Source organism: Capsicum annuum, chromosome 3 (assembly GCF_002878395.1).
Source record: "Capsicum annuum cultivar UCD-10X-F1 chromosome 3, UCD10Xv1.1, whole genome shotgun sequence".
In the NCBI taxonomy this organism is placed as follows: domain Eukaryota; kingdom Viridiplantae; phylum Streptophyta; class Magnoliopsida; order Solanales; family Solanaceae; genus Capsicum; species Capsicum annuum.
In genome coordinates, this window is record NC_061113.1 from 37,139,872 (window position 1) to 37,154,561 (window position 14,690).

The following is a 14,690-nucleotide window of genomic DNA, read 5'->3' on the forward strand; positions in this document are numbered from 1 at the left end:
GACCTAACTATATATCTTCTGATAATCCTAATATCTCTGAGATTTTACCTGTATCTCCAGTCTTACCCGCACCATCCTTGGTTGTACCCGTATTTCCAGACTCACCCGAACCAACCTTTAAGGAATCAACGGTTACTTCTATGTCTCCAGCTGCAGTGCCACCACTTCTGACTTATCATCGTCGTCCGCGTCCACCATTAGTCCCAAATAATTCATGTCAAGCGTCGGACGCTGCTCCTACTGCGGACTTGTCTTCTCCTAGTCAATCAGTTGCACTTCAAAAAGGTATGTGTTCCACTTGTAATGTTAACCCACACTATACTTTCTTGAGTTATCGTCGTTTATCAACAACCCATTATGCTTTTGTATCATCTATGTCCTCTATTTTCATCCCTTAGACTATAGGTGAAGCATTTTCTCATTCACGATGGAAGCAGGCTATGATAGATGAGATGTATGCTTTACATACGAGTGGTACTTGGGAGCTTGTTTCCCTTCCTGCAGGTAAATCTACTGTTGGTTGCCGTTGGGCTTATGCAGTCAAAGTTGGTCTAGTCAGGTTGATCGGCTTAAGGCTCACCTTATTGCCAAAGGATACACGCAAATATTTGGGCTTGATTATGGTGACACTTTTTCTCCAGTGGCTAAAATAGCATATGTCCGTCTTTTTCTATCCATTGTTGTCGTTCGCCATTGGCCTCTTTATCAGTTGGATATTAAGAATGTTTTTCCGCATGGTGCTCTTGAGGACGAAGTCTATATAGAGCAACCACCTAATTTTGTTGCTCAGCGGGAGTCTAATAGCCTTGTATGTCGATTGCGCAGGTCACTCTATGGTCTGAAACAGTCCCCTCGAGCTTGGTTTGGAAAATTCAGCACAGTAATTCAACAGTTTGGCATGATTCGTAGTGGAGCTGATCACTCAGTGTTTTATCGACATTCTCAACCAAATCTGTGTATTTATCTGGTGGTTTATGTTGATGATATCATTATCACCGGCATGATGAAGATGGTATCACTGAATTGAAGCAACATCTCTTTCAGCATTTTCAGACTAGACACCTCAGCAGACTGAAATATTTTCTAGGTATTGAAGTTTCTCAATCCAGATCAGGTATTATTATTTCTCAACGCAAGTATGCTTTAGACATTTTTTAGGAGACAGGAATGATGGGATGTAGACCCATTGACACTCCTATGGATCCAACTACTAAACTTCTACCAGGACAGGGGGAGCCATACAGTGATCCTAAAAGGATAGGTGGTTGGTTGGAAAGTGAATTAGCTCACCGTGACTAGGCCTGATATATCCTTTCCTATGAGTGTTGTAAGTCAGTTTATGACTCCCTCTGGGATAGTCATTGGGATGCAATTGTTCGCATTTTGCAATATATAAAGTCAGCTCCAGGTAAAGGACTACTCTTTGAGGATCGAGGTCACGAGCATATCATTCGATACACAGATGCTAATTGGACAGGATCACCCTCTGATAGACGTTCTACCTCCGGAAATTGTGTTTTAGTAGGGGATAATTTGGTGTATTGAAAGAGTAAAAAATAGAGTGTGGTTGCTCGATCTAGTGCAGAAGTAGAATATCGAGCAATGGTTGTAGCAACTTGTGAGCTAGTTTGGATCAAACAGTTGCTGAGAGAACTAAAATGTGGAGAAACCAGTAAGATGAAACTTGTGTGTGATAATCAAGCAGCCCTTCATATCGCATCAAATCTAATGTTTCATGATAGGACTAAACACATAGAGATTGATTGTCACTTTATCAGAGAAAAGATACTCTCAAGAAATATTGTTACAAAATTTGTAAAGTCAAGTGATCAACTTGCAGATATCTTCATCAAGTCCTTCACCAGTCCTCGTATTAATTACATTTGTAACAAGCTAGGTACATATGATTTGTATGCACCAGCTTAAGGGAAAGTGTTAGAATATGAGTAAAAATAGGAATAGTATATAAAAATCCTACTTGGAAAAGGATTGTACTATAGTGTCTATAAATAGGGTCTCGATGTAATTATGTAAACACATAATTCAATAATATTTTCCTCCATTAATTCCCACATAAACCCAAAGGTAAAAAACCAACAAAATCTGATTCTCTACAAAATCCACCCATTCTTCTATAAAAAGGGCATCCCGATGCACTACAGCTACCACTACGCGCGGTGTCCAGGGAAGGGCCTAGGGTGTATCGTACGCAGCCTTACCTTGCATTTCTGCCAGAGGCTGTTTCCAAGGCTTGAACCCGTGACCTCCTGATCACATACAACAAGGAAATTTATGGGTGCACCAAAAGAAAATAAGACCGGAGGCTATTCCACAACTGAGGAAACTCGCCTCTACCCTCTCAGAAGCCCACATCAACGCCAGAGCCATCAAATTCCATGCCTTACGCCTTCACCTCATATTCCAACTTCTCCAACAAAACACTAAATCATTCACAATTTTTGGCATTACCCAAGAAACTCCGAACCACCAAACCATATCCCACCATAATCTTATGGTAAATACACAATGGATAAAAAGATGATCCACTTCTTCCCCTATCTCCTTACACATGTAACACAAGTTGACACAGGCAACCTTATGCTTTCTAAGATTTTCCGCTGTCAATACCACCCTTCTAGATGCTAGCCAGGAGGCAAAAAGCACATTTCTTAGCACTAGCGCTATCCAAATTGCATCACAAGGAAACACAACCTCCTTCCTGAATAAGAGTTTCTCATAGAAAGATTTTACAGAGATAACTCCATTGTTCTGCAAACTCTACCCCAAAGCATCAGGTTTATTTACTGAATTGACTTGCCTGTGAAGGATGGCCAATCAACCTTTAGAGCTCGCACACCTCCCAATCATGGAAATATCTTCTCAATCTCAAGCCAAAAAGCCTCTCTGCCATATATCTCCCTAATTTCTTGGACTGACATATCTCCTTGGCATGACATTCTATACAAACTCTGAAAGTTATCTTTCAATAAATTATCTCTGCACCACCTATGTCCCCAAAACTTAAACTCTCCTTCCATTTCCAACCTTGAATGAGATATTTCCGTTGAAATCATCCATCCCTTCATTATATTCCTCCACAAGCCAACCTGAAAGGCATAGTGGCATCTCTAGTTCTCCATACCCCTTCTATAACTCCATACTTATCAACTATCACCTCTCTCCAAAAAGCTTATACCTCTATCTGAAACGCCATAGCCATTTGCCCAAAAAAGCCTTATTACATAATGCCAAATCTTTAATCCCGAGATCTCCCCATTTTTTAGGAGATGTGACAGTCTTTCATTACACCATTGCACCAAGTGAAATTTCTTTACTCCTTCCGCTTTATCCTAAAGAAATTTTCTCTGCAACCTCTCTAATTTTCCTGTGACTGAAGCTAGATCCTGAAACAAAGACATAAAGTGGGAATACTAAAGTGCTCTTAATAAGCACTTCGCACCTAAGGGTGTGGCCCAGTGGTTCAATGAAGTTGGATTGAGCACCATGAGGTCTCAGGTTCATTTCATCAGCGATAAACACTAGGTGATTTCTTCCTATCTGTTCTAGCCTTGGTGAATAGAGTTACCTGAGAGTTACCTGGTACCTGTTGATGGAAGGACATGGCAGATATCCTCTATACCTCTGGAACTAGTAGAGGTGTGTATAAGCTGGCCCGCACGCCACGGTTATAAGAAAAATAAACAACTCTCTTCATCCTTTGGACTAGGTATCTTTTTCACCACCCCACTAATCTCTTCTCAACCCTCTGAAGAATCAGATTCCACACCTAAACATCCTTATTTGAAGCCCACAATGGTAATCCAAGGTAGGTAGTCGGAAGAGCTACCACCCTGCAGTTCAAAGCCTGAGCAAGCACCCTAATGCCAACCACCTCTCCTAATGAAACTTCTTAGGTTAATCTCAACAAACCAGAGTATAATTTGCAAACAATAAGTGGGAAACCGACACTGCCCCAACACCCCTAATCGCTGCACTAAAGCCCTTAAAATATGACAGCTTTGCCTATCATCCTGCTCAAAGGTTCCATAACTAGAATAAATAAGATCGAAGATAAAGGATTCTCTTGTCTCAGGCCCCTGACCTCTAAAAAAACGCATGGATTTCCATTCACTAAAACTGAATATCTCATAGAAGAAATGCAAACTCTGTTCCATTTTGGGCCAAATCCCATCTAAATCATGATGAAATCTAGGGAACTCCAACTCACAAGATAATATGCCTTCTCAAGATCAAGCTTACACAACACACCTAGTAATCCTTGCTTTCTCCTTGAATCTACCACTTTATTTGCCACTAAGGCCGCATCCAAAATTTGTCTACCTTCCATAAAGGTGATTTCTTTCCAATCACCTTCCTAAGTCTTATGGAAAGCACCTTCGAGATGATCTTATAAATGTTTCCCACTAGACTAATAGGTCTATAATATTTCATGCTTAAAGCTCTCTCGCGTTTAGGAATAATGACAACAAACAAAGCATCCAAACTCTTTTCGAATTCACCCCTCTCTTGAAACTCAGCAATAGTATCGATCACATCGGATTTGACCGTATTCCAACAATGACGAAAGAAAGCCACAAAGAAACCATCTCCGAAGTTTTGTCAATAATCAACTTAGTCAAGTCACCAACTCTCGGAATGCAAACCCGACCTGCTGAGGCCCGAATATGGCTGAACATCATTTGCAGCCGGATCTCTCCTTGCACTCATCTGACTGCAATTACAGATTTGTGTGCCCGCATGGTTGCCTACATATTAGACAACATTCAAGCCACAAAGAAACCATCTCCGAAGTTTTGTCACCCACACATCCCTCCAACGCCATCTTCATCTCTTCCTCTTCGATTGCCCTCTCTAACTGCTCACACTCTTCCCTGCCAATATGACTAAAACCTAACCCCCACCCCTACAAAAAAAAAAAACACTTAAGCCTGCATCAAGAAGATGCTGAAAACAGTACAAAGAAAATTAGGGAAAGCTCCTAGATACGAAAACCTACAAATATAACATTGAGTCATTTCCCAGTATGTGCAAAAAGTACGGTTGTTAAGCTAAAGACAAGGGACTAATGAAATCTACAAGAGATCGTTTACAGGGGTTAAATTGCTCCAGCTAAAGAGAAACATCAAACACTTGAACTTCAGAGAAGAGTTAGGAGTTGAAATCCCACCAAAACATCTACGATTTCTTTCCAATCAGTTTCCTCCTCAAACAAATGCTTGTGACATTACAGAATGTTTCAGACCTCAAATTAAGTGTGTAGCTAACCAATCAGTAGCCAAAATAGCCAGATACATAAACAATCAACTATTCAATTGATGTGACTCTTCCAGCTGACTAATGAATATAAAATAATGAAGCTCATTTGCATTCAACATAACAGAACAAACAAGTGACCATGATTCACCTACTCAGACAGTGGATCAACATATTTCTTAATACAGACGTGATAGTAGTATACTTTGTAGCAAGGATAAAGTTTGCTTGTAGCCAAACAAAAGACGCTATAGCCTGCATGGTAGATGTGTTACATCCAATTTTGGACACAGAAAAATAGTGAGATAACAATGTAGGTTTGGTTTATGATCCATTAATCCAATATCAGGACCCAAAACCAGTAAAACTCTAAGTTACCATTCTGCCAACATTTTGCTAGTATGAAGATTGAAGACTATACATCCACACTTATCCATATGCATAGAAATATTTTTAGAACTTCCATAATCCTAGCAGTACAAGAGTTCATGCCACTTTTTTCTAAGGTGCATAAGCAAGTTATTTCAACATCAGAAGACTTGGGTATTAAATGACAGGTGAGTCAACTCAGGAAATGGAAGTCATCCTCAATTAATTGTACATGGAGGCTGAATCATTATCCATAATTTGGAACCCTCACATTTCTCTTTTCAATCAATACAGCATGTACATGAAATATAACGATACATTTTATCTGGACAGTCAATATTTCATTTTTTGTATTAAGGAAGCCCCAGCCCTTCCGCAAGTCCTACCATAAATTGCATATACACAACAATGACAAGTTAATGTAAAAAAACTAAGGTAGCTTTAGCTAACTCAGCCAGTTTAGAGCAGAGTATTGATGTATGACTGAGTATATATGAGGTGAGGACATTATTGTATTTTTTGATTGAGATTAAAGTAGCCATGGGTACCTTCCTCGTTGAAGCTGTCATTCGATGATTGACTCTCTTCATCTGACAAGCACAGAAAAACAGAGTTATTTACAAGATTACCAACTGCGACAAGGATTCCGAGGAAAAACTGTGCAAGCAAGAAGAGGCCAGGACTAGAATAACGCCACAATCCAACCATCTCCCAGATCTCCATGTCCTAAAAGCTCACAATCCAACGACCTTGTCAACTTGCAAGAATTAACTGATCTGACATGACTGGAATCTAACAGCAAAGTAGAAGGATACCTTCCCAAGCTTCCAGTTGAGGAAAACAAAGGCCACATTGAATATATATGTGCTGACTGCCCACAAAAGAATGAAGACTAGAAGCAACCCATTCAATCGATGAAGACGAAACAAGGACGGAAAAGCATACAATATGTAGCCAACATATGCAAGCAGTCCAAATGCACATACACTTGCAAAATGGAAGCTCCAAAAAGAAAGGGCAAACAAGGAGATCTGTCACATTCGCCATCAAAAGTTAAACATAAAAACAAATATGGTGAATAATACTTGTTATAAGGTATCATATAATGGCTCTGTTTAATACATAATGTGAATATTACATGATACATATCAAAATTTGAAAAAGTGAAAAGTGTGTCATACCAAAGAAAGGGTTCAAAAATGACCATTTCAGTCCTCACTGGGACCCCAAACGAATACAACTAAGGTTTTCAATATGGACAACACATCTTGTATCACTAATACTTCTTGTATCAATGATGGGAGTGGTGGAGGTAGGATTTTCACCAAGGGATGATAACCAGAAGCGGTAACCTTAACCCACTAAATTTTAAGTCACCTTGTCATGCTCTCTTCCATTGAGCCATTCTTAAAAATTTATATGCTTTTCTTTCTTTCACTTTGCAATGTTCTACTTTATTTCAAACTTTTTGGTTTGTTTCCATCCAAATTAGTACCCCTTTAACCATATATTATCTTTGAAAATCACCACGATTCTTAAAAAGGGTGTAAGGATTGAACAACCAAAAGATAAAAAAATAAAATAAAAAGTACTCAACAAACAATATCAACATGTTAATTGACAAAAGTATAATTGAAAGGTGTGGAGAATGTCAAAAGCCCAAAACAATGCATCAAAGTTGTCGGAAGACCAAAGCTAAAAAGAAAAGGTGGAAACACTACAACAACATACTCAGTTTATTCCCACCAAGTGGGTTCTGGGGAGAGTAGTGTGTATGCAGATCATATCACTAGTCAGAAGTGAGGCAAAGAGGATATTTTTGATAGACCCTAGCTCAAGACAAAAGAGTCTAGAAGAAAACGTAATAAAAGAACCAAGTAACAATAGGTAGTAACGAAGCGACAGATAGTACCTGAAACAAGACTACCTCGAAATATTACTGCAACCGATCTACCCAAAACAACAAGCATCACCAAAATGCCAAGAACAACTACAAGGATAGCACTATGACTACTAGTACGGACAACAAGAGTACAAGACATAGCACTTCTACCTCTAGAAAGGACGTACTTCTTCCTACTAACCTTCTACCCTAATTCACGTTCTCCATACCTTCCTATCTAGGGTCATGTCCTCGGCAAGCTGAAAATGCGTCATGTCCTATCTAATTACCTCTCTCCAATATTTCTTCGGTCTACCTTTACCTCTCCTAAATCCATCCTTAGCCAACCGCTCACACCTTGTATCGAGCATCCGTGCATCTCCTCATTACATGTCCAAACCATCTCAACCTTATTTCCCGTATCTTGTCCTCCACCATCTCACTCCCACCTTATCTCGGATATCCTCATTTCTAATCTTATCTCTTCTAGTAAACCCACACATCTATCGCAACATCCTCATCTTTGCCACCTTCATCCTTTAGATGTGAGAGTTTCCAACACTCCATCCCATAAAACATTATTGGTCTAACCGTCACTCTATATAACTTGCCTTTAGGTTTAGGAGGCATTTTTTTTATCATACAAGACTCTGGATAGGAGCCTCAATTTCATCCACCCAGCACTAATACAGTGAGTGACATCCTCGTCAACTCTTCATTACTTTGAATACTAGACTCAAGGTACTTGAAACTAACTCTCTTTTGAGTCGCCTAAGTATCAAGCCTCACCTACACATCAGCCTCCTGTGTCACCTCATTGAACTTGCACTCCAAATATTCAGTCTTGGTCCTGTTCAATCTAAACCCTTTAACTCCAAGGTTTGTCTCCACACCTCTAACTTAGCACTAACACCTTCGCAAGTCTCATTAATCAAAACTACGTCATCCGAAAATAACATACACCATGACACCTCATCTTGAAGTTACTGCATTAATATATCTATCACCAAGGCAAATAAAATGGGTGAAGGGTCAATCCCTGGTGCAACCCCATCATTATGGAAAATGCTCTAAGTCCTTCTCCTATAGTTCTTACCCAAGTCTTAGCTTCATTGTACAAGCCCTTAATCAACCTAGTATACGCCGCTAGTACACCTCCAACGAACCATTGTAAGTCCTTTATAGATCGATGCACGCCATGTGTAAGCCCTTCTTCCTCTTTTATATTATTCCACCATCTACTTACTAGATGAATGGTTTTTGTATTCAACCATCCCAGTATGAATCCGAATTGATTCTCAAAAATAGTCACTATCCTCCTCAATCTCAACTCCGCCACCCTCCTCCCAAACCTTCACAGTGTGATTTAACATCTTGATACCACTATAATTGTTGCAATCCTAAATGTCACCCTTGTTCTTATACAACGGAATCATCATACTCTATCTCCAAGCTTTGGGCATCTTCGCCATCTTGAAATGACATTCAACAACTCGGCAAGCCACTCTATACCTTCCTCGCCTATGTTATTCCAAAATTCTATGGGAATCTCGTCTGGCACAATTGCTCTTTCCCTTGTGCATGCATGAATAGCACCCTCAACCTCCTGAACCTTTACACGTCTACAATAACCATACACTACAGTGAGCAAGAATTGAACAAACAACCTTCGACAAAATTTGAAGTGTGGAAGTAGCATTAGCAAAACCAATCCTTGCCACCACTTCAGTTTAGGATCGGACGGTGATGCTGCTAAGTACACATGTTTCCCGTGCTCACTCTTTTCTTGATGCGCCTCTTCTGTGTAGATGATGTTCCAAGCACTAGTCTTGGGCAAGGAGGCACTGACCATCGGCAAACTGGACGCCACTTCTTAGATATATATTGTCTTTTCATTTCAGACAGTTGTAGCAAGATCACTTTTTGCTTTTGTATTCACATTTCAGAAGCTCTTGTACATAACACCGGTAATTTTTATTTTTTATTTTTTTGTGGGGTGGGAGGTGGTGTTATTTCCTGTTTCCCACATATTGTTGACTATAAAATTTCGTTAATGAGTTGATATTGGTTATCACTAACTTTCCACACTATAATTAGTTAAATGGTTTTAAAATCGACTTAAGGTTTGCCTAGAAGGTTAGGGCAGGTGCCATCACATCTATTCAAATTTTGGATCGTGGCGATTACTATATAATAGATCCAGCATTTACAAAAGGGCAGCATTATTTGGGCTAGGAGGAATGTTCAAAACTGGAAAGTAGTTGAATTCAAAGGTGTGATTAAAATGCTTTACAAGCAAAGTTCATCACATGCTAATTAGGATTCATGGAGATAAGGTTGGAATAGATGTTTTTTTTAAAGGAGTCATATAATTATAAGCTCTTGTTGAGGGAATAAATCGGGTTTCCTGCACTCATCTAATCAGTTTGGATTTCCAGGGAACCACTTTCATGTTATCTGGCCTGAAAGTTACCAGAATATCATTTCATGTTGCAACCTATTTGGAGCATATACGTTGCAGCTACTTGGAGGTTTTTTTTTTTTTTTGGGAAATTGGTAGCTACTTGGAGGATTTTTGGAAAATCAAAGAGGAAAAAGGAAAGACAGACCACAGTTCATAGTCGTTTAAGAACATGTACCGGGAAGCCGTACGTGAAAAAGTTGATAGTGAAAATTCGGAAAACTGTCCTCTTCAACAAAACATTAGTATGCCTCACACCAGATCTGCAATCACAATAGAATATATAGGTTTTGAGAAAGACTTCACAGAATGTATCCACCAAGAAATTCAAACAAATCAGAAACCAGAAACTTATAAAAGGTAAAACAACTTCTCCCTAATCATCAGCAAAGAAAAGCAAGGATTCACAACCAAAAGGAGGAAATGTAATCAATGCTGTCAAAATATGATCTTTCAAAAATTTCTAGGAACGGAAAATAAGATTTCTGTTCCATAACTAGCCATAGCAAGGATGGTTCAAGTTTTGGAAGCAGCCAATATTGCTAGCATTAGGATAGACTGTCTACATCACATCCCTTGGGATGCGGTCCTTCCCCGTACCTTGCTAACGCGGGATGCTTTATGCATCAGGCTGCCCACTAGCCATAGTAAGGATACTACATGTATAAGGAATTAAAAAACTTTGGTATGACTATTGCTCATACTCGATCAATTTTGGCACTGACCTTGTTGCAACTCAAGAACTCTTTTATGTGCCACGTATTACATAGGATCATCTTGTACAAACTACAAAAATACTGTTTCCAAACACAAAAAAAATGCATCCGGAACTTTTAAGGTAACTCTGTATGCCAATGGTGTGGAGAAGTAGTGTAAAATAAGATAAAGAAGTGGCATGAGATAGATCAATAAATATAAACACTGCAGCAGCCACCTGTATTGGCGAACAAAAAAGGAATGCCTTGAGGGAAGAAGCCGCTCAGTCAAGTTTCCTTCTCGCATGGTCATGATGAGATACATTTCCTCCAAATCACCTTCAATGAATGAGATCTGCATATGGTCAATAAAATCACAGTGTTATCCACTCCAACTACCTGGACTGTTGAGAATGAACGAGAAAGTGCATTTGTTTTAAAAACAGCAAGAGAGATTACAATTGGTTTAAATAAATAACATACACATGAGAATGGAAAACAAAACTATTCTAACGCAAATTATCACAGATGGATCATTCCAGAGGTTAGGCCAAATCAAAAAAATTTCCCTCTAAATCTTCCAAAAGAAACTATCATATAGAACCGAAGTCCTAAGATAGCTCCATGTAAATAGAGAACCTGGAATAGTAGTCCCATAAGAATGTCCAGATGATCCGCCAAAGGAAATAGGGAAAGGCTTGAATAAAAGGGGAAAACAACAACGACATACCTAGTGAATACCCACAAAGTGGGGTCTGGGAGGGTAAAGAGTACGCAGTCCATACTATTTCCTCAGATTAAGTAGAGAGGTTGTTTCCGACTGACCCCCGGCTCAGAACAAAAAACAATATAAAGAGACGTAATAAAAACAAAAAAAGATGAAATAACACACTAATAGAGAAAAACAAAAACAAAAAAAACAAGACACCCACAGAGTAAAACTATAAACTATTTATCTGAAATCACAAACATCACCCAAACACCACGAACAAGAAACCACAACACACCCTTTACTACGACTATTGCCACGGCTATAATCAAAGCATCCCTTCCTACTAGCAAGGATGAACTCCAACCTATTAACCCTCTACCCTAATTTGCATCCTCCACACCTTCCTATCTAGGGTCATGTCCTCAATAAGTTGTAACTACTTCATTTCATGTCTAATCACCTCCCTCCAATACTTCTTCGGCCTACCCTCTACCCCGCCTGAAACCATCCATAGCCAATGTCTCGGATATCCGCATTGGGGCTTTCGTGCACCTCCTCATCACATGCCCGAACCACCTCAACTACACTTCTCGCATCTTGTCTTCCACCGAAGTAACTCCTACCTTCTCTCGAATAACCTCATTTCTAACCCTATCTTTCCTAGTAACAGCATCCTCATTTCCGCCGCCTTCAACTTTTGGATGTGGGAATTCTTAACTAGCCAACACTCCGCTCCATAAAACATCGCCGGCAAGACTACCACTCTATAGAACTTGCTTTTAAGTCTAGGAGGCACCTTCTTATCACACAACTCCAACGGCAAGCCTTCATTTTATCCACCTAGCACCAATACGGTGAGTGACATCCTCGTCAATCTATCAATTCCCATGTGTCATAGACCCAAGATACTTGAAACAAGATGCTTGAAACTATCTTTCTTCCAAACGGTCTGGAAATCCAGCTTCACTACCACGTCGGCCTCATTCATCAAATCACAACACTTGCACTCCAAGTATTCCGTCTTGGTCCTGCTTAACCTAAACCCTTTAGACTCCAGGGTTTGTCTCCAAACCTCTAAATTATCATTAACTCCTTCCCTAGTCTTGTCAATCAAAACTACATCATCAGCAAATTACATACACCAAGGCACCTCCCCTTGAATATACAGCATCAAAACATCCATCACCAATGCGAATAAATATGAGCTAAGAGTCGATCCCTGGTGCAACTTTGTCAAAACAGGAAAGTGCTCGAAATCTCCTCCCACCATCCTCACCCGAGTTTTCGCTCCATCTACATGTCCCTAATTGACCTAGTGTACGCCATCGGAACACCTCTAACCTCCAAGCACCTCCAAAGAACCTCCTTGGGAACTTCGTCATACGCCTTCTGTAGATCGAAAAACATCATGTGTAAGTCCCTCTTCCTCTCCCTATACTGCGATACAAGCATTTCAGGAAAGTAACTACACAGTTACTGTGAACATTGCAGGAGATTAGTTACACAGGGGAAGTGGAATTACTACTGTTGATAGCTCAAGTAGTTAGTGCGCCATGTCAACAAAGTAGTTAGTGAGGCAGTTAGTAACAATTGATAGTGATAGTCAGTTAGTATAAATCATCGTAATTCCATTCATTGCAGTTAACAATCAAATAATACAATTTAGTTTCTACACTCACTCATCTTCATTTCTTATCTTCCATTCTCTATTGAGTTATTCCACTTGAATTCCTCTGTAGAATTCCTGTTGTAGTTCGAATTCACTCGAGTTTCTCGTAAGTTCCTTGAATTCTATCATCAATGGTATCAGAGACATTTCTTGGCAATAATGGCGAAGAATCGATCAAATGGGGATCGCAGCAATGATTTCCCAGCTACAGATGTAGGAGAATTATGGGACATAATGCAATAGTTAATAACGGAAGTTAGGTCATTGGCAGAGAAGGTCTCTTCCTTGGAAAAACTCGATCAAACTGTGATAGAGTTGAAGAGTCAGTTGTTGGCCGGGGAAAATCGAAGGGAGAAAACACCATTGGAATGGGATAATAATCCTTCTAAGGTTGAAGAATCCGCAGAAAGAGGAACAAGGGATAAGGAGAAAAGCCCCAACAATTACCATTCCCACCACTCAAATTTCAATAGGTGGTCTAGAATGGAGTTTTTATGGTTTAACGGGGACGACCTACGATCTTAGTTGTTCAAGATTGAACAATTTTTTGCTGTAGAAATGTACCTGAAGAAAAAGTTGGAATAGCCGTTTTATAGTCGAAGGGTGAAGCCATTCAGTGGCATTTGGCTTTCATGAGATAGAGACAATATCTCCAACCTGCATCATGGAATGAGTATGCCCTAGCCATGGTAGAGAGATTTGGTACCGATTTCGATGATCCTATGGAGGAAGTCAAGAAGGTGAAACAAGTTGGAAGTGTAAGAGAGTACCAGAGAATATTTGAGATGCATTTAACACGGGTAAATTTATCTGCGGAAAATGCAATCAGTTGTTATATTGGGGGGCTGATACCTGAGTTGAATATTGCAGTAAAGATAACCAACCCCACTACATTGTCTCAAGTTTACGAGATTGCTAGAATGCAAGAAGCCTATCTTGTTGTTGTTAGGCATCCTTCTTCTTCCCCTATTAGATTACTACATCAGAATAGCGGATTTGGAGATCAAAGGAACCAGAGGAAAGCTATCTTGCCTACTCCAAGCAAGGGGTTCAACCAACAAAAGAACTTTCATAGGAGAACAATAAGCCCAAAAGAAACGAATGAGAAGAGGGCAAAAGGACTATATTTTTCCTGTGATGAGAAGTATGTCATTGGCCACAAATGCAGGAATTTAAAATAGTTATCCATACTAGAATTAGAGGAAGTACAGGAAGAGTGTGACCAAGATCTTGAAGAAGATGCATAAAAAACATTGATGATTCAAGAAATTGGGTAGAACCAAAATCAAGAACAAGTGGAGATATCTCTTCATGCTTTGAATATATCACTAGGCTACAAAACTTTGAAAGTCACTGGTTACCACTTAAAGAAACCCTTGCATATTCTGGTGGATACAGGCATAACTTCATTGATCCCTCCTTAGTGGATCAATTGGGGTGTCCAGTAACTACTATTATGTCTCAGGAAGTTGCAGCAGCTAATGGAACTATGAAGGTTGAAAAGATGTGCAAATTGTCTTGGCTATTGCAAGGAGCAAAGTTCTCTGCTGAATTTTTGTTGTTACCCTTGGAAAGTTGTGGAGTAGTACTTGGAGTGCAATGGCAACTCACCCTTGGGGATATCAAGA

General features: G+C 39.6%; 1 protein-coding gene across 5 annotated transcripts in view; it reads right to left on the reverse strand.

Annotated features, from left to right (window-relative positions):
* Positions 1–14,690, reverse strand: part of LOC107863925 (piezo-type mechanosensitive ion channel homolog) — a 53,639-nt gene that overhangs the window by 23,091 nt on the left and 15,858 nt on the right. For all 5 annotated transcript variants that reach the window (XR_001672495.2, XM_016710130.2, XM_016710128.2 and 2 more), the window contains 4 exons: positions 10,921–11,036; positions 10,165–10,249; positions 6,459–6,674; positions 6,192–6,369 (listed from right to left, as the gene is read on the reverse strand). Coding sequence is in view for 4 of the 5 variants with exons in the window: in XM_016710130.2 (XP_016565616.1) it covers positions 6,192–6,369; positions 6,459–6,674; positions 10,165–10,249; positions 10,921–11,036 (595 nt within the window). In the remaining variant the exon portion in view is untranslated. The remainder of the gene's footprint in view (positions 1–6,191; positions 6,370–6,458; positions 6,675–10,164; positions 10,250–10,920; positions 11,037–14,690) is intronic.